Genomic DNA, 20,203 nt, shown 5'->3' with positions numbered 1-20,203 from the left:
TACCATGCTCCAGCCACCCTGCCCTTCTTTCTGTTATTCTGTTACTCAATAACATGAGTTCCTTCTGGCCTCAGGACCTTTGCTTTAGCTGTCTCCTTTTCCTGGACTGCTCTCCTCCAAGACCTTTGCATGGTTGATTATGCCTTGTCTCAGCACCTTCCCCATCCCTCCCAATTCCCGCCCCCACCAAGTCTATTCCACCTGGGGCTTGACTGTCTCCTTCAGCACCCAACTTAGATGGCATATCCTGTAGGACATCTCCCCTGTGCGTCCCCATACCCTACCATGGCTTAGTTGCTCCTCGGGCAGATAACTGTCCTCTCCTCTCTTTATAAAAACATGATATTTGTTACCATGGCTGGAAAAAAAAAATTCTACATTTCCAAGCCTCCTTTGCAGCTGTGTGCAGTCAGGTGACCAGGTTCCAGCCAATGAGATTTGTAAGAAGTGTGGGATTTCCAAGAAATCCCCTTAAAAAAGGAAGAATGCACATGTGCTTTTCTCCCTCCTCTTTTTCCAACCTCCCAAGCTGTCCGAAGGTGAGGTCCAGCCATGCCCTTCCCGGAGCCCAGACAGAAGGAACAGCTCCGTGCTGCCCCATGGGAGCACCTCTCCTCGATCGCAGCTGGATGCCCACACAAACCATTACTTGTGATCATGAGCAGCCCTTTATTATGTCCTGTCCTCACTGCCTTCTAAGACAGTGGATACTGGCACTTGCTGTGTGGAGTGATATGATGAGGGGGGCGCTTGGCAGGCCAGGAGGGCACTGCTTTGAATTTTCTTTAGGGGTGATTTATTGGTTGGATTTATTGGCTCCAGGAGGGGCATGGCTGGACCTCACCTTCGGACAGCTTGGGAGGCGTGTAGGTGAAGAAAGGTGCTCACGCCTTCTAGTCAGGGGGCATAAAGAGCACTGCCGGGGAGAGGCCTTGTCAGCTTTGTTCAGTCTGCAGTGAATGGTGCACAGGGCCTGAGGCTAGGCTTGTTAACTCTCTATCCTTCTCTGCCTGGGGACCCTGTGGTGGGACTAGCGGGCCATGTTGGAACGGCCCGTGGGCCAGCTCTTCTTTCCTTTAATGGCCCTGGGTACATCTGTTTATAAGGAGACTTGAAGCAAGTCTGCCTGCATGGGGCCCTGGGAGAAAACCTCCCAGCTTTGGGACTCAGCATCTGTGAGAGACTCCAGAGTATTCCTAGGGTACCGGTGGGGGGGGGTGGGAGGCTAGCCCTGAGCTCTGTGCAGCTACCAGACAAGGGGCTCGCAGGATGTGGGACAAGAGAACTGGCAGTGTTGGCCCATTCCACCCATGGCAAGGGCTGCCACAGGCATCAGAGGGAGAAGACAGACCTGTCTTCCAGGGGGCTGCTGGTGCTGTTGTGCTCCCGGCTCTGTGGGGTGTGGTAAGGCAAGGGCAAGATTTTCCTGGCGTTCACTTTGCTGCAAAAGAACAATGAAAAAAGGAAAAGGAATGGGAGGAGATTTACAGGAAAGAAATTTAGGTTTATATTTAGGAGCTGTACAGATTGAATGTGTGTGTCCCCCCAAATTCATATGTGGAAGCCCTGCCCCCCAGTGTGATGTATTTGGAGGGGAAGCCTTTGGGAGGTAATCAGGTTTTTGATGAGGTCATGGGGGTGGGGCCCCCATGAGGGGATTGGTGCCCTTACAAGAAGAAGAAGAGAGACCAAAGCTCGCTACCATGTGAGGACACAGGGAGAACCTGCCATCTGCAAGCCAAGAAGAGGGTCCTTGCCAGCGACTGATTTTGTTGGACCTTAATCTGGGAATTCCAGCCTCCAGAACTGTGAGAAATAAATAAACTCCTAATGTCTAAGCCAGCTCGTCTAGTTATGGCAGCCTGAGCTGACTACAAGAGGAGCCAGGAATTCTGTGTTGTGGATGGTGTCGTGGTCAGCTCAGGCTGCTATCACAGAATGCCCTAGACTGGTGGCTCACACAACAGGAATTTGCTTCTCACAGTTCTAGAGGCTGGGCGTTGGAGACCAGCGTACAGCATGGTCGTGTTCTCACTCCGGTCTTCTTCCAGCCGACTGCCAAATTCTTCCCGTGTTCTCACAGGCTGGGAAGAAAAGGCTCTCTGCCTTTTCTTACGAAGGCGCTAATCCCCTTCATGAGGGCTCCACCCTCGTGACTTAAAGACCTACCTCCAAATACCATCACATCTGGCATTAGGTTTCAACAAATGAATTTTTAGAGGACACATTAAGTCCATCACATTCTACCCTGCCCCCTCCCACAGCACCGTCAAATTCATGTCCTTCTCACGTGCAAAATACATTCCTTCCATCTCACCAGCCCCCAAAGCCTTAACTTGTCCCAGCATCAACTCTAAAGTCCAAAGTCCTGTCTAAATCAGATATGGGTGAGACTGGAAGTTGAATCACCCTGAGATGGAATTCCTCACCAGCTGTGAGCCTGGGAAACCAGACAAGTTATGTGCTTCCAAAATACAATGGTGCACAGGTGTAGGCTAGACATTCCCATTTCCACAAGGGAGAAAGAGGAAAGGAGGAAGGGGTGATGGGTCCCAAGCAGGTCCAAAACCTAGCAGTGCAAACTCCATGAGATATTAAAGCTTGAAAATAATCCTCTCTGGTCCAGTGTTCTTGCCCTCTGGACTCACTGGGGTGATGGTCCTATCTTCTGGATCCACTGAGTAAAGGGCCTGCTGGGCAGGGATCGTGCCCTCATGGTTCTGCAGGGAGGCCCTGCCCCACAGCTCTGGGTAGAGGCTGTCTGGTCTGTTGAAAGCAAGACAATGCCCCCCCCCCCTTTTGAAATGGAGGAGGCAGCCAGGATGATCTCTCAATTGCCTTTGGGGTCATTCTTCCCTTAACTTGAAAGAACAGTGCACGGTTGCAGCAGAATAGCTCGCCTTTATGGACACCGTCTACTCACCAGGTCCTGGAAAGTGCTCTGCAAACATCATGCCATTTCCTCCTGTCAATAGCCTCATTATCCTCATTACACAGGTGAGACAATGGAGGCTTAGGGAGGTTAAAGAAATTCTAAATATTACCAGCTGGCTAAGGGCAGAATCTGAATCTGATCCATGACTCTGTGAGGGGTCAGAATCCGTGCTCTCAGCCACGATACTTTATCAACCGGACTCGGCTGGAAATGCATGGCTCACTTCTGACCACACTGACTGACCAGCCCCTGCTCCCAAGTGACAAGTCAGACCCAACAGCTCAGGCAGGTGCATTTTTGCCCATTTAACTAGGCTGCCCGATGTGTGTACCTTGCCTTGGATTCCTGGTTGCAAACAGCAGAACCCAACAGTGCCCCTTGGGAGGTGAAGAGGCCAACGCTATCCCAGGATGCCAGTGACAGGCTGGGGTTCTCTTCCTTGCTTTGGGATGGTCCTGCCTAGGCACCATATCAGGGCTGGAAGAGACCTAAAAGGTCACCTGGTTGGAACCCTCCTTTACAGATGGAGACACTCAGGCTGAGAGGTGGGCTAGGGTTAGACGGGGCGCCGGCTTTGCCTAGCCTGCACCATCAGTCTGAGGCATTCCATAGGCCCAACAACCTGCTGCCCCACCTATGAATACAGCCCCTTCCCCCGCTCCAGCCTTCTGCCCTCTCCCATCTCAGCCAGCTGCAGGGCCTCTTTCCCTGGGCCTGCCTCCACAGATTCGAGACTGTGGGTCAAACAAACAGGAAAGGAAATCAGAGCCTAGGAATCCCCCCACCCTCATGCCTATTTCCCTGCATCCCAGAGACTCCACTGGCTAGTGGAGGGGAGGGGGGCGGGGGGAGGAGCATCTGCGCTGTCTGGTTAGGGATGCTGTAGAACCAGAGGCAGCCACAAGGTGGCAGGCTCTGCACGCTTTTCTTTGGAGAACAGTGGTCAATGATCAGGGCTCCTTCTGAATGGTTCCTGGTGCAGGCCTCCAGAAGGGAAGGAGAAAGGGCTCTCCATTCTGTACGAGCTTTGATTACGCCAGGTCAAAGTCAGTTTGGAAACTAGCAAGTCTTGCAAGATCAGGTCACTGGCATTCAAATGGCTTATTAACTCAGTGGATTCCCAGTGGATTTCCAGTGGCTCCTTGACTAAGATTCCAGGGAGCATCCACAGGTACAAACAGTTGAGGGTTGGCAGTGGGTGGCGGAGGGGCAGAGATGGACGTGGACAGGGCAGAAAGGTGTCGTGATCAGCACCGGGGAAAGATGGGGTTATCCAGCATATTGCTGCAACCGTGCAGGAGGATGGCACAATGTGAAAGCTTGGGGCTCCTGAGAGAGATGACTCCCTCAGTCTCGAAGCTGTTAGAGTGCCCGTGGATGCCACAGCTCAGTTTCTGAACCCTCAGGATCACACCACAAATTACTTTTGTCTTCTTTCCTGACCAATCAGCCTTGCACATTGCATTCATTTCTCATGTTGACGTGCCTTCTGGAGAAAGAACACACCAGCCATCAGAACTAACTATCTTTTTCTTGATAAGGGTTAATGAGTAGTATTAATAAAAGGCCTCCTGGGTTGCCAATCAGAGTGTTGTGAATTTAGGGTGATCAGCCCACAGACCATCCCTGAGGAAGTGATGCAATCAGGTTTCTTCCAGAACTTGAGGAGCAGAGGACTAGCCCCAGGCCTGCAGTGAGTCCATCCAGAGCAGCCACTCTGGAGCTAGGGGGGAAAAAGCCAGCGGATTCTGGCTCTTTCACCCCTGCAGCTCCTTCCATGGCACTGGCACATTTATCTGCTCGTGGAATGATAGTGTCAGAGGGACCTAGATGTATCTGGAAGATAAGATGAGGAAATCCGCAAGGAGGGAGCTGCCTTGCCCAAGAGTCTGCTGCCCGAAAGAACTAAAATGGGGATTTGTTTCAGACATCCTTTGTGAAAATCTAAACTGAGGGGACTCCTTGCAGGTAACCCACACTGATGCGATGCACACCTATGAAATCCACTGCTCAGAGCTTCTGGGTTAAGGGTCTCTTTCAATTGAAACACCTAAGGAATGTTCAGGGATGCCATGGTGCTACTTCTCACACCAGTGGGTGCTGGGAGGGGAGCATGATTCTTATAGTGGTTCCCCAAGAAGATTCTAGGAGGCCCTGCCCAGTGGCTGGTTCTTAGCCTTTTCCATGGTGGGCACCCTTTCAACAAATGCATAATATCATATGCCCACCACTACATAGCATACAGAATAGTTTCACTGCCCTAAAAATCCCCGGTGTCCCCCCATTCATCCTTCCCACCCCTCCTCTCTTGCCCTGGCAATCACTAGTCTTTCTACTGCCTCCACAGTTTTGCCCTTTCCAGAATGTCAGGTCGGAATCACACAGTATGTAGCCTTTTCAGATTGGCTTCTTACACTCAGTAATATGAATTTAAGCTTCCTCCACGTCTTTTCATGGCTCAATAGCTCATTTCTTTTTAGCGCTGTGTAATAGTCCATTGTCTGGATGTACCACAGTTCATTGGTCCATTCATCGTTTGAAGGGCATCTTGGTTGCTTCTAGTTTAGGGCAATTATGAACAAAGCTGCTGTAAACACCCAGGCATAGGTTCTTGTATGGACCTAAGTTTTCAACTCATTTGGGTAAATACTAAGGAGCATGAGTGCTGAATCATATGGTAAGAATATGTTTAGTTTAGTAAGAAGCCACTGAACTGTTTTCCCAAGGGACCATGCCATTTTGCATTCCCACCAGCAAAGACGGAGAGTTCCTATACCTCCACATCCACACCAACATTTGCGGATGTCATTGTTTTTGGATTTTAGCCATTCCAATAGGTGTGTAGTGGTATTTCATTGTTGCTTTAATTTGCAATTCCCTAATGACATATGACTTTGAGCATTTTGTCATACACATACATCTGTAAAACTTCTTGGGTGAGGTGGCTGTTCAGATCCTTTGCCCATTTTTAAATTGTTTTCCTTATTTGTCGAATTTTAAGTTTTTGTGTATTTTGGATCCAAGTCCTTTATCAGATACATGTTTTGAAAATATTTTCTCCCAGTCTGTGGTTCATCTTTTCCTTTTCTTATCAGTGTCTTTTGCAGAGCAGTGTTTTAAATTTTAATAAAGTCCAACTTATCAATTTTTTCATTTCTGGATCTACACTGCCTTTTAAAACACCAGGCTTACCAAACAGAACACACTTTGCCAATTGTTGACCCTGGACTTAGGGGCTCAGATAGGAGGTGTTTCTTAAAACTGGAACATAAGCGGAAGTACTGGCACCTAGGGCCAGCGTGGGGGGCTATGCGGAAGTCCAGGGAAAATGTCGATCAGGTGGTGGAGGGCTCACTGGCTGGCCTTTTTTTTTTTTTTTAAAGAGTAGTTTCAGATGATGGCATAACATATAGACTTGTGGAATTACTACGTTGTAAACCTGAACTAATGTAACAGTATGTGTCAACCATACTTAAACACAACAACAAAAGAAGAGTTTTAGGTTTACAGAAAAGTTGCCAAGATAGTACAAAGGGTTACCATGTCCCTCATACCCAGTTTCCCTTATTATACTTTCTTATGTTGGTATGGTACATTTGTCCCAACTAATGAAACAATGCTGATACATGATTATTAATTCAAGTCCATGCTTTAGTTGGAGTTTCTTAATTTTTCCCTAATGTGTTGTTCTGACCTAGGACCCCTTCGAGGCTCGCACATTATCTTTTGTTGTCCTGTCTCCGTAGGCACCTCCTGTCTGTGAGTTTCTTATATCTTCCTTGTTTTTGATGGCCTTGACAGTTTTGAGGAGGATTGGCCAGGTATTTTGTAGAATGTCTCCAGGTTTTTTCCTCATGATTGGACTGGGGTTATAGGATTTTGAGAAGAAGACCATAGAGGTTGGGCACCTGGGTGGCTCAGTCGTTAAGCGTCTGCCTTTTGGCTCAGGTCATGATCCCAGGGTCCTGGGATTGAGCCCCATGTCGGGCTCCCTGCTCAGAGAGTCTGCTTCTCCCTCTCCCTCTGTCCCTCTCTCCGCTCATTCTTTCTCTCAAATAAATAAATAAAATCTTAAAAGAAAAAAAAGAAGACCATAGAGGTCATGTGACATTCTCATCATGTTAAAGGTACTATCTGGCACAACCCCCACCTCCCACTACTCCCTTTATTTATTTATTTATTTATTTGTTTGTTTTTAAGAGAGATAGTTAAAACGAGAGAGAGAGAACGAGCAGGGGAGTGAAGCAGAGGGAGAGGGAGAAGCAGGCTCCCCACTGAGCAGGGAACCCGATGTGGGGCTTGATCCCAGGATCCTGGGATTATGACCTGAGCCAAACACAGACGCTTAAAGACTGAGCCACCCAGGCGCCCCACTACCTCTTTTTAAAACTTCTATTTCACATTTCCCAATTTGAGAGCTCAGTTCCTATTCAAACCCAGTCAAAGGATTGCTCCTTGGGGGCAGAAGCCAATGCCCCACTCGTGCCACCCTGGCTTCTGTCCTGAAAGTAAGGGATCTGTCTGGGGGATGGAGGGTGGCCAAGGCATGTGTCCTAGGCCTTACCACCTGAGTTATGTGGTTGGAAAGATAATAACATGGATGGCATGAGAAGGAACCTGCCTTCAGAAGGTGGTGTGAGGTGGGGGGAAGTGGCATCCCTTCTGGATCATGCCAGCATTCAAGGAAACTGGCTCTGGGCTGTCTTCAGGTGGAGGCCATCCTCATAGAAGGCTGCCCACATCGGTCCTGAATCTGTGCTAGGACAGAGTCTTTTACCAGAGCTCCTCCGTATCCTGGCAGGTCTGCTACCCTCTGACCTACCACCAACATCCCCCTTCTTTCCCATTCCCCTTGTCTCCCCCATGCTACTCTCCCTTCCACCTACTGCCAACCCCTTCTTCCTACCGCGGCTTTGTACAGTTAAACCACTTGTCTCTTGTTGCCATGGCAGTAGGTCCACTGGCTGTCAGTGCCGGGGAGAAGGACCGAGAAGGTGTGCTCAACAACCCTTGCTCAAACCCGCCCGAAAGCCACTGGCTTGAGTATCTACAGCCAACATAACTTCATCTTCCCAGATCAGGCGGCCTATACAGACACATTTAGAGCAGCAAGAACAGATGGAGGAGAGGTAGGGAAACTTTTCTGTACCCTCCCTCTGTTGGAAGAGTTCTCCCCTTACCTTTTGTTAGAGACAAGCTGAGGCCTCTCCTGCTGGGACTCAGGCGTCTGGGGAAAGGGTTTCATGTAAGTGAGTGAGTTCATTGCTGGCGAGTTTACCTGTTGGACCAAGAAGGAGTTTCACAGTATTACCTTGAAGCTACTGGCATGGGAAAATGTCCTTGATGTATTTTTTTAAGACAGAAATGTTAGCTCTAAAAGTTGTTAGGTACAACATGTGTGGGGGAAGAAATTAATCTAGACTATAATGATAGGCACCAAAATATTATCTCTGGATGGCAGGATTATGGATAATGGTTGGTGTATTCTTTGTCCTTTTCTGTGCTAAGTCCTCCAAACTAAGCATGTGTTGCTTACTTGTAGATAGGAAAAGGGTTTAAAATGCGATCTGACAATTCTCCAGAAGTCCTCTCGCTTTTGCCTCCCTTTGTCCCCCAAAGAGATGCTGCCAGAGGCAGGAGAAGTCCATTGAGCACTTCACATCGAGGAACAGCTCCACCACGGTGCCCCAGCAACCTTAACATGGCTCCACACAGGGCTTGTGAGCAAGGCCTCAGCGGCAGCTTCTCTGAGTCTTGGAAGAATGCCCTGTGATTCTCCCAGAACACGAGTAGCTGCTCCAAGACTGTTCCCCACTTGCCTTCCTATCTCCCCGGGAGGCAGTCATGGGACAGTTTCTCATCACCTCCCATGTTCTGATGAGGTTTAAGACTTTCTGCCTCATTCCCCTCAGGGTACATTTGCAGGTGCCCCATCATCCCTCCTGCAGCCACCGGGCCCGTTTTGTTTCAGTGACTTCCTGTGGGGCAGAGCTGACATCTCTGGCTACACCAGTTTTCACTGTCTCTATAAGCAATACACCGCCTGAATCCGTCCACCTTGCCTTGACTCTTCCTGCATCACACAGGATGACCCTCATCATCTACTGTTCAGTGGCTAAAGTCTCTTGGGCACCAGCAGTGGCTGACGGCCTCTCCCCGAAGGGTTCTTAATGGGAGAACAGACAGAATGTGGGGGTGCTGGGAACGTGGATGGGGACCAATGACATTTTTAATTTTCCTAACTTCTCCCTGAAATTTAGCATTTCTTTCAACAGTACAATGTGGACAACAAACCACAGTAGTATATGTAGCATCAGTGACTTGTCATCAGTTGGAAATCACAGATATTTTCATATCATATTACACTGTTGCAGAAATCTTGAAATACTGTGTTCACCATTACTTCGAAATTATGTTAAATGTTGGGCCCACCCCCTAGATCTTATTAATACATTTGTAAAGTGGTTTACATCTTATCATACCATAACTTTGCTTTAATATTTTGATAACTTTATTTCCATCTTATTAGTTTTCTTTGTCATCTCGTGTATTAAATTTTATCCAACTATTCTTCTCTAGTGTCTGATAACATGGCTACTTGGTAACATATGGTCACTGCTTGGCTGTGTGTCATTGGCCAAATAACTTCTTGGGCTCTCAGCTTCCTTGTCCTTAAAATAAAGGGATCAGCTGTTAATCTCTGAGGGTTCCGCCAGCCACACCAGTGATGTGATAATATGTATCTCGTCACTTCCATTATACCACAGCTGATGAGTTACAGGAGGACAATTGGAACTGGGGGTTTGTATTACACTTATTATGTCATTTTAGCCTTCATAGTATTGTAGAGAACTTCCAGGAACCTGTCTAGCAAATGTGCAAACATTTTTCTACAAATATGTTTCCAGTGAAAAACTAGAAACAAACATTAAACAATAGAAGATTAAGCAGACAAAAATAAATTCATAGGATGGAACAGTGACGGCCATTAGAATGATGTAGAAAAGTATCATGGAAGAGTAGCCATGCAATGCAGTGAGTGCCACAAGCAAAAGCCAGTTGTGATACTTGAAGACCAATATGACTCTGTCTTTATAAAAACATATAGAAATATAGGCATCGGAAAAACAGATAAAATAATATAATCCAATATGATAATATTGGTTATCCTTAAAGGTGGGATTATGGTGATTTTTACTTCTTTGTGTTTTTCTCTATTTTCCAAAATTTCTGTAACTTATATATAAATTATAGAAGTATATATTTACATATACATACATTATGTATACACACACACATATATGACTGTAGTAAAAAACAGTCAATATTGTCAATATGGTATCACAGGAGAACATTACACAAAGCAACAGTGGCAAACCCACTGGTCTGGGCACACCTTCCATCCCCCACCTTTCTATGTGTCCGGCCTCAAGACAGCAAGCCCCCGGCCGTTGGCATCCTTGTTATTAGCATGAGCACTTGCCTCATGAGCTAAGGCTGAGAGCATGTGGGCCTGTGGGTCGAAGCCCCCACTCTTCTGCCTCTGACAGCCTCTCTCCAGGCCCCAGGAGGAGGGCGGGCTCTGGGGCAGTGAAGGGGACAGCTGCTAATACCTGCAGGCTGGTGGCTTCCTCTGTCCACCAGGCTTCAAACTCTTTCTGCAGCTTCACCTTGGCCTTGTCCATGAGCAGCTGCAAGTGCTCGATCTCCACCTTCAGGGCCTTCAGGCGGGTGAACATTATCTTATACCTACAGTGAAATCAGTGAAGAGTTGTGAAAGTCACTGGCAGGGGGAAAGGCTGGGAGTGGAGTGTCACTGTGGGGCCCGTGTCTCAGAAGTCTGGCAGTGCCTCACTGGAACCAGGGACTGGGACCCCAGGGGAGCCCACAGAGGCCGGAGGCCAGGACCTGGGCTTGAGCCCCTTACAGAGAAGCAGAACCACGTGTTTTTGTCCGGCAGGCCCATGGGCTCTGTGTATGAGATGAATACCCCCTTCTTCCAGAAGGATGGCTACTGTTACTGAGCATTTATACGGGGCATTGCTCTAGGCGCTTGGCATACCAGCAGGTTCAGTCCTGTACACAGTCCTATAAGGAGACGCTCCACTTTACAGATGTGGAAGCTGAGGCATGGAAGGGTTATATAACTTGCTCTGTGGGCTAATAAACAGAGGGGCCAGTATGTGAGCCCCGGCCATCCATCTCTAGAAACCACAGCTACCTCTCTATTCCATGGGTTCACTTCGTACTGAGGACAGAAGGTGCACTACATCTGTTACTGCGCACACGGGTTTGGGGCACGTGGCCACGAGGCAGAAGTTGTCCAACAGGAACCAGTGAGGCAGCTGAACTGCGGACACATCGTGGCTCCTGAAGGGACACTGGGGTTGGGAATGTGGACCAAAGGGACAACACAGGGTGGAGTAAAGACACAAAAAAATGGGTTGGAAAGAAATTGGGAAAAATAAACAGAGTGAGAGAGGAAGAGGGTAACTCCAGGGCAACCCCAGGGGGTGCAGAGCAACAGCGGCACGGCGGCGAGGGCAGCGCAAAGCTTTCTGGGAGGAGAATGCGGGCGGGACAAGCCCCAGTGCAGTTATGGGGAGGAATCTGGGGACTCGCTGCGTGGGGCCTTGTTCTGCTCCAGTTTCTGGGCGGCAGGGGTGTATGAGCGGCGAGGGTGGGGCACGCCTTGCCAGCCCAGGGGTGGCACATGTAGCATTGACACCATCAGCTCCCCGAGGGCCAGGAAAGTGACTTGTTGGCTCTCCCCAGAGCCTCTCCGTGGCCTGCAGGGCATAGCAAACATTGGTGGAATGCATCAATCAGCGAATGAAGGATGAAGCTGGACTGCTGTGTTAAGTGAGATTCTGCGACCATGCTGAGTATCAGTTACAGCCACGTGTCTGCTGATGCTGGAGGTTCCTCGCTCTGTTCGTGACGTCATCTGGGGGCCCTGACTGGCTGCAAGAGGCTGTGAGGTTCTCGGACACCCTGCAGGTGAGGAGACTCAGGAGGGAAGTGGGGGCAGATCTGCAGGCAGGCGGGAGACCTCCGTGGTCATACTCCTGGACTCCCCTAGATGGCAGCAGTAGATAAGCCTAGTTGCTCCTGAGCCACAGCCGGGGACCTTGGGCTGGGGAGGGTGCCAACAAGCAAACCTCTCTATGGGCTCCAGGGCCTGGCGAGGCCTTCTGCTCCAGATTCCAACCCCACGCTGCTTATGGTCCCTGCATTCCACATCTGTCTGCTCAAAGGCAGCACGCCCTCCAGCTATTTGAGGACCCAACCACTGGACCCACTTCCCAGAGCAGCTCCAGCCCTGAGCTGGGGAGTGGTCACTCCTCCTGGCTTGGGCAGCTCCCTGTCATCCCCGAGGGCCCTCAGTGGATGGGGTCAGGGTGTGTGAGGTTAAAAAAAAAAGGGTACCTTCTCTTTTCTTCCTCCAGCTGGGATCGAAGCTTCTCTTCCAGCAAGTCTGGTATCGAAGGCACGGCTGTGTTTTCTGCGATGCCTGCGGAAGGGAGACAGGTTACTCCAACAAGGAAGAATGGTGAGCGGAGAGGTGTGAGATTTAGGGTGGGGGAACTGTGAGGACCTTCTGCGGCCTCCGGGTGGGAGTCTGCTTCAGCCCCCTCCTCTGGATGGCAACCTCTGCTCAGGGGAAAGCCTCCAAGGAGAGCCTTCCATGATTATTTCGACTGTCCCTGCCACAGTCCATCTGTCACTGGAAGAGAATTCGTCCTTACGTTTTGCTACTAATCCTTTTACTGTTCAGTTCACTTATTTCCTCTTGAATCCCCAGGGAAGATGCAAAATAGCATTTTCCCATCCTCTGCTCCAGAGCCCCTCACAGATGGGAAGACATCACTAACCCGTCTCACATCTGTCACATCTGTCTTTGCACCAGTTGAGGTGCTGAGGGTCTCTGGCCTCCAATCATGTCTCCAGTTTTTGACTTCCCTCCAAAGCAGAGGTTGCCAAGCACGATGAACCCAAGCAATGCTAATACGCAGCCAGAGCTGAGCACACGCTCAGGCACCCTGCCCATGAGACAGGGCGACAGGACTGTGCCATGGTCCTGGTGAGGGCTGTGCTCCCAGGCAGGCCGACCCCTGCTACTGGTTACATAGTTGCCCGCTCTGGCTGGTTGCCTGTTGGGGGCCTGGCCCCTCCTAGCCTGCTGGGTGGGGTCTATTTATCCTCCTAGGAGTCCCTGTGGTTGCTCTGCATTTCCTAGCCCCACAGAGGGTATCTTGGAAGTCACACAGCTCTGCTTTTTTACTCCAAGTAGGGGAGAATCTACTTTGGGCCAGGTGCTTTCTGGACATGATCGGACTTCATCCTTCTAGTACTCATTTGAAGCATTATTGTTCTCATTTTGCAGAGGTTAACCAAGGGTCAAAGAGCTTAACTTGCCCAGGACCACCCGGCTAACTTCAGGAACCGGGATCCAAATCCAGCTGTGTTTGGTTGCAAGGGCCTTGGATCCAGAAATTCCTTCCATTAACATTTCTGACAGATGGTCATCTACTTTCTGCCTAAATACTTCCAGCGGTGGGGAGCTCACTCCTTGGCACGGTAGCCCATTTCATGGTGGGTAGGTCTGTTTCCTCTTCCTCTGAACTGAGACCCATCCCACTCACTTTTTTCCACCTCTACTTTGGGTCTTCAGGGCAGCATATCATGTCTTCCTTCCTTTGACTGTTCTTCAGAGATTTCCACAATGATGACAACAAAATAATGTACTAACCATGTATCTGGAGCTTTATTCTCAGGCTGATTCTGCCCAACTCCTTCATCAAGGGCTCAGTGACATGGTTGCTTTCTAACTGATCTTAAGGATTAGGGTCTAAATTGGGACATAGTATTCTGGATAGGTCTGAAAGGGACAGGGTAGAGAACGGCCCTCCAACCTCTTAAAAATGTGCATTCTCTATTTTTCTAGCCGGTAAATTGTGAACAATGACCATTTATTGAATGCCTGTGGTCTGCTAGGTTCTGCCTAATTCTACCAGGCACTGGGCGAGGTGCCCACTCACATTATTGCTAATTCTCAACATAACCCAGCAGGGAGGGTCTTACCATCTCATTTCAGTTAGATTCCGAGGCTCTGAGAGGGCTGTGAATAACCCAGAGTCACACAGCTAATGAGCACAGCTGGGATTTGAACAAAAATTTTTCTGGTTTCAAAGAGCTCAGGGTGTAGACCAGGCACCCTCACCCCAATGCAGTTTTTGTTTTTCAAAGCTTTATACTTGTCATGGCCTGTGAGTTTGTCACTGGCCTCTATTAAGCTGGTGGTTAGTTTAAACGCTTTCATATTTTTATGAGTGGTTGTCCAAACACCCCCATTTCAGCGTGCTTGTCCTTTGGATCCTAACCGCTGCACTCCCACCTATTGGGGGTCAAGCCTTCTGAGGGGTCCTTACTCTGCCGTACCTTTATTCGGTCCCTCTTAGCTGCCTTTTGTGCCGTTATCTAACTCATTGACAAATATGCAAAGCAGATCAGAAGGCTGCCCTTTATCTTCCAGGCGCTAATACTCTCTCTCCATGTGCCAAGTGACAACTGTCTCTTGGAAAACGGACTGGACAAGTGTCTTACTCCATCTAAACACGGGACATGCAGATACCATTCGACTCTCCAACTGAGGATGACATGTCACCTGGGCTAGTGTGATTTTTGGACCTGATGAGTTGGCTGCCTGTCCACGTTGCCCACACTCCCCCAGGCACAGGCACCAGAAGCCCCTGGAGGGCAGGGACTGGTCCTGCTGCTCGTAGTATCTCCCCTGTGCTTCCTTCAGGCTCCACGTGCAGCGGACACTCAATGCTATTCGCGTGCACAGCCCTTGCCCTCTCTGAAAAAGGTCAGATGTGATAAACGGAAGATAGGATCTTCACATCAAACTGACAATGGCAGGACTTGAAATGGACAGAATGTTTCGTTGTCTCTTAACAGTTTCAGAAATGAGCAAATCTATCTACCAGCTTGTGGGAAAAGAAAAGCTGTGAATCTTCCTCCTTTTAACATTTTTTGGCTCCACGCCCAGGGAACCCCTGAGAAATTCAATGAAGACCCTATGTAGTGGCCGGCTGGGCAGCCCACAGCCACACTCTGTATGAGAGGTTGCGGGAAGCGGGTGAAGGCAGGGCCGCTGGATCCGCATAGGGGCGTCTCATCCAGCCTGGTGGAGGCTGTCTCTAAGGGCTTCATGCATGGAGGCTGAGATGACCTAAAGCTGTGGCTGCCCCAGCATGAGTGCGGAGCCCATCTGCAGGAGAGGGCTCTCGCCATGCCCCATTGCTGGCTGTCTTTTCCTAGGGCATCTTGCAGGCTCCCCTGGCAGATCACAGTGGCAGGTGCCTTGGAGGTGTGAGGGTGTCCAGGAGCCTAGGGCAGGGAGAGCATTACTTTGAATGCAGCTGACCCAGGAATAAGAGATGATGTCAGCCCCCGTTTGTGGGGCATGCTCTTGGTTCTATCCTCTGTGCTGCCTCATTTATTCCTGTCATTCTAGCTAGCGGATATTATCACCTCTGTTTTTCAGACAAGGAGTCCAAGGCTTGGGTGACCAGGTGGCTTGCACCATGCCATAAAGCTGCCAAATAGAAAACCCAGCTTCAAATCCATGGCTGGTCATTCACTCACTCATGTAACAAATGGGCTGCCCCCATTCCAGGGGCAGTCTGTTGGGGAAGGTGGACATTGAACCAACAAAAAATTGGGTTGACATAATGCCAGGGGCCGAAGGGCACCAGGAGGAGAGAAAGCTGGATAAAGGGTGGAGGGCTGCGATGTTAGGTAGAATGGCAGGGGAGGTGTCTCTGAGGAGGGGGCAAAGACCTGAATGAAGAGAGGGAACAAGCATGCAGAAATCAGGACAGAGAGTATAGCAGCGGGTGCAAAGGGCCTGAGGTTCATCTGCTTGGTGCTCTGAGAAACTGTGAGAAGGCCAATGTGTCTGGCAAAGTTGGTAGGGGAGAGAGTGGGAGCTGAGGCCAGATCACGTAGGACCTTGTAGGCCCTGGTAAGGATCTTAGCTTTGAGAGAGATGGAGGCTAGAGCATTTTGAGGACAGAAATGGCTCGATCTATTCTTTGATTGCTAAGCCAAGCAGTTTTTTGCTGATCAAGACAAAGCAGCTCCGAACTAAAGAATGGTCCTTGTGAGTTGGCGCCAGGATGCTGTAAGCCTATTGAAAGGATGTGGGAAAGAAAGCTGGGGCAAGGGACCTTGGGCAGCCAGAATGAGGGCACAACATATCCCCAAGACACAAGCTGTCCACGTTGTCATGGCAACCAATGGGTTATTGCCAAAGGTGATGTCTGCTTAGTGAAATGCATTGTAACCCCAGCAGGAGACAGCCCCTGGCTGCTTCTGATGCTTCCTGAGGTTGGGCTTATCAGTCTTGTCTGAAGGGCAAGAGGGGCTGGGAACTGAAAGGGAAGTGAACAAAAGGGGCTGAGCAAGAACAGAGGAAGAAGGAGTAACTGAAGGGCATTTGTAGGCTTTGTAGGTCTCCGTGCCCACTGGGACCGTGGCCAGGGACAGAACCTCCAGTCACCTGACAGGAGGCACAGGGGGCTGTCCTTTCAATCACAGGATTCTGGCTGGGACAGGAGCACAGGGGGTCGTAGCCCTGAGTGGCCTATGAGGTGACATTGTGACTCTGCTCGGGCAGCCGGCTCCAAAGCAATACAAAAGCAAGAGAGAAGGCTTTCATTCCAGCAGCCGCAGATCCGAATGTCACACAAGGAGGGAGCCCTGAGTGGTCAAATAGTATATGAAACTTCCAACAGGCACCCCCAGGCCCAGGCTGACCCTACATCTGGTGTGTCGGGTATTTGGGAACCAGCAGCACCAGGACAAGAGAGGCCCCTGCTGGGAAGGCCGGCTTCCCGTGCGCCCCATCCTACCTGGTGGGGTTTGGGGACACTGAAAAGATCATTATAACTCCTCTTCCTGCTTCCCCATACCCTCCTCTCAAACATATTGCACATGTGTGCATGCGCATGCACCCCCCAAAAAAACTCTCCTACAGTTATTTCAGCATCTGAAATGTGCAGAATATCATTTCTTTGGGTCAGTGACTCTCTATTGGGTGTGCACATGAGAGGCTGGTAAAAGCACCGAGACAGCTGGGCCCTGCTCTAGACCTACTGCGTTAGAATTTTCTAGTAGGTTCCTTGGAGACTCAGATACTCAGTCCTCGTTAAGAAACACTGCTCAAGGCTTTGAGCCCAGGTTCAGTGCAAGTGCTCCAAGCAAGCGTTACAAGGAATGCAGAATCTGCAGAGGTTTAGATGGGACAGTATATGGGGCTAGCATGTTCCTTTGCCCCCATCCACTTTCTAGACTTTTGGGAGCCCCAGTGGGGAAGAGGGGCCCAGGGGGGTTTAGAGCAAGAAAGACACACTCTTTGTAGGGCTGGAGCTGCCTGCCCTTGACCCTTGTGGAGGGTGGACAAAATGTGAGCCATGATATCCACCACTGGGCTGCTCCATGGGTCAGATACTTCCTGCGTCTTATCTTATATAATCTTCACGACGCCCACTACACATGGGGAAACTGAGCTCTGACAGGGGAAATAATCTGCCCAGGATCACACTGCTAGTAAGTAGAGCTGGGATCAGGACCCAGCTCTGTCTCACTTCAAAGCTAATACTTTTTCCTCTGGAAGTGATTCTGATAATGAAGGAAGCCACGGGGCAGATTATTGACGTCGGTATTGACTTGTCCTTGGTATTTGAAGGCAATGCCCTTTTTCCATGAATGCCTTCCAGATCTGGGGCTGGGGCTGACAGAAAGCTTCAGCCTCTCCTTGAGTGCTGGCCTGTGGAAGACTGCCCTTTACTAACCAACACCATGGCCTGCAGTCTGATCCCACTTGGTATTTGCAGCTCACCTGCTGGGTGTGAGGAGTTGTCCTTACTGGAGTCTGAGCTTTTCCCAAGTTCAGTGGCCGGAATACCCAGAGCCAGCCTGCTAGGACTCCTAGACTGTGTGCTAGGAGTCCTGAGGAAGGCAATATTGAAATTTCCAACCAGGTGCCAGAGCCAAAAGGGCCCCCATGGGCTTCTGGAGGCTTTTTTTTTTTTTAATTTTATTTATTTATTTAACTGACACAGAGAGAGAGAGACAGCTAGAGAAAGAACACAAGCAGGAGGAGTGGGAGAAGGAGAAACAGGCTTCCCGCCAAGCAGGGAGCCCGATGCGGGGCTCGATCCCAAGACCCTGGGATCATGACCTGAGCTGAAGGCAGCTGCCCAACCAACTGAGCCACCCAGGTGCCCCTTCTGGAGGCTTCTGTAGAGCAAAGGCTATAGGGCCCAACGTGGCAGTTGCTGGTCCAGTGTCCTGTGTGGGAGGAAGCCATGAGTTATGTGGCTCTACCGTGGCCGACAAAACCTCAGGGCCAGGGAGGCATTCTGGCCGGTCTCCTCAGCTATCCAATAATGATTCATTTACTGAACACCCACTCTGGGCCCTTTGGGGCTAAACTATCTCATAGAGCCATAGATTACTCAGCCCCACCTGTTTGAGAGGTCAACGTGTCTATTCTAACAGAGATTGATGGTGTCACTAGCTCAATTACTACAATGGTCAGCAGCTAAGAGGCAAAGATTCTGGCTTTCCAATCAGACCATTTCCTGTTTAATAGCTCAAATTTATTGTCAGCTGGAGTGATCACATGCTGACAGGCACTCAGAGCCTCCATCCATCTTGGTGTTGATTTTGTAACACCTTAGCTGCCTGTGGCATGCTCAGGCTTAAGGGTGTGATGAATACCCTGTGGACACATGGCTGGGACCGATAATCTCTTGGGCACACTCACACCCACAGCCACAAATCCAGTCACTCAGCTGCCATCCCCCCAGGGAGCGGCCATGCTTTAGTACAACCAGAACGGTCAGGGAAGCCTTTTTAGAGCAAAACGGAGACCTAGACACACCCTGTAGAAGGCTGTCTGCCATTCCCTGCTGCCCGAGTAACCTCCCCTATTCTACTCTGGGCTTCTCTGCCCAAGATCACAAACCTGGGAGGGCGGCCCTCTCTTTCTGCATTTGCTTCTTCTCTCCCTCCATGTTCCCTGTGGAGGAGGCGAACTGTGCAGAGGGTCAGCATGCACCAGGGTCCGTGTGGACTTGCAGGCACAACCCAGGAGCATGCTGCAGACACAGGAAAGACATTTCTAGTGCCATTACTCGCTTCGGTTTGGCACAGGTTCCCTTCCATGGTCACCTCTGTTCAAATAGGAACTCTTCTCTCTCTCCACAGTCCTTTCGGCTGGAGCCCCAGATCCATCTTTGGTTTGCTGTCAGTGTTCTCTGGTTGCAACCACTCAGAGCCTGGCATGGCGACTCTCCTTCAGAGGGTTCAGTTGCTGCTCCTGTCTGCTTCCTGGCCCACTTAGGCTCCCCTGTTCCTCAGACGCGAGCTGACATTTGTGAACACAGGGTTTCTCTCAAAACCTGAGTCCCTTGGTAAGTCTACTGTCTGTCACTGCAGCCTCCCTGACCAGTGGTGACCATAGGCCTCAGTCTGAGTGGCTTTTCAGACACAAGTTAGCAAGAACCTTGGCATCCCTAAAGCCCAGTTTCATCTTTGTCACAATGGAACAAGCCAGTCTGGAGTTTTCTCAGGACACACACGACCTTGTGGGAGGGCAGTTTTTCTCATGCCTTGAGAGTGAGCATGGGCCTTCCTCCTATAAAAACCTCTAATGATGATGGTTGGTGCGATTTAGTCAATTCTTTTGACTGGCTTGTAAGAGACATTTTAGGACTTTTAGGAATTGAGTTGAGGATCCTTAATAAAACCGTCTCCTGCCACTTTGAGAAATCTTATCTGCTACTAGCCAATTTGTAAACCAATCTGTTCGTTTCCAAAAAATTTATTACACATTAGAATCAGAAGTGAGTTCTGAGATGGACCACACAGTCAGGGTGGCACATTTTCAAAGTACGATGGCAAGAGCTTGCAAGACAACCAAAATACCCCATATCAAGACAAGGGCCAAAAGAATTTTTTGAAGAGAATTTCCTTCAAGAAAGCTGGCAGTTTGCGTTAAGTCTGCCTTATCCTCTTCACTGGAGGCAATGTGTGTGTGGAGGTCCTTCTCCCCCCCTTAAAGATCTTGAGGGGGTTTGAAGACCACTCAGAAAGATTGGTTAGAATCCTCGGAAATCTGTGCATGTGTGTGGGGTGTATGTTGTGTGTGTGTGTGTGTGTGTGTGTGTGTGTGTGTGTGTGTGTGTGTGT

At 49.7% G+C, this 20,203-nt stretch overlaps 1 protein-coding gene and 1 long non-coding RNA gene across 2 annotated transcripts in view; one reads left to right on the top strand and one right to left on the bottom strand.

The window, feature by feature from the left end:
* LOC112816089 (kinesin-like protein KIF6) overlaps positions 1-20,203 on the bottom strand; it is a 93,347-nt gene that overhangs the window by 10,397 nt on the left and 62,747 nt on the right. The window contains exons 5-8 of the mRNA XM_025862452.2: positions 12,365-12,449; positions 10,549-10,684; positions 8,116-8,213; positions 1,352-1,441 (exon numbers count right to left, since the gene is read on the bottom strand). Coding sequence (XP_025718237.1) covers positions 1,352-1,441; positions 8,116-8,213; positions 10,549-10,684; positions 12,365-12,449 — 409 coding nt within the window. The remainder of the gene's footprint in view (positions 1-1,351; positions 1,442-8,115; positions 8,214-10,548; positions 10,685-12,364; positions 12,450-20,203) is intronic.
* Positions 11,714-20,203, top strand: part of LOC141371167 (uncharacterized) — a 10,789-nt gene continuing 2,299 nt past the window's right edge. Inside the window, exons 1-2 of the long non-coding RNA XR_012375905.1 lie at positions 11,714-11,935; positions 12,385-12,488. This is a non-coding gene — a long non-coding RNA (uncharacterized lncRNA). The remainder of the gene's footprint in view (positions 11,936-12,384; positions 12,489-20,203) is intronic.

This window comes from Callorhinus ursinus, unplaced genomic scaffold (assembly GCF_003265705.2).
Source record: "Callorhinus ursinus isolate GAN/ISIS: 27379988/994484 unplaced genomic scaffold, GSC_fseal_2.0 scaffold59, whole genome shotgun sequence".
Lineage (NCBI taxonomy): Eukaryota > Metazoa > Chordata > Mammalia > Carnivora > Otariidae > Callorhinus > Callorhinus ursinus.
The sequence above is the reverse complement of the archived record's forward strand: the minus strand, read 5'-3'. Positions and strand labels throughout refer to the sequence as shown.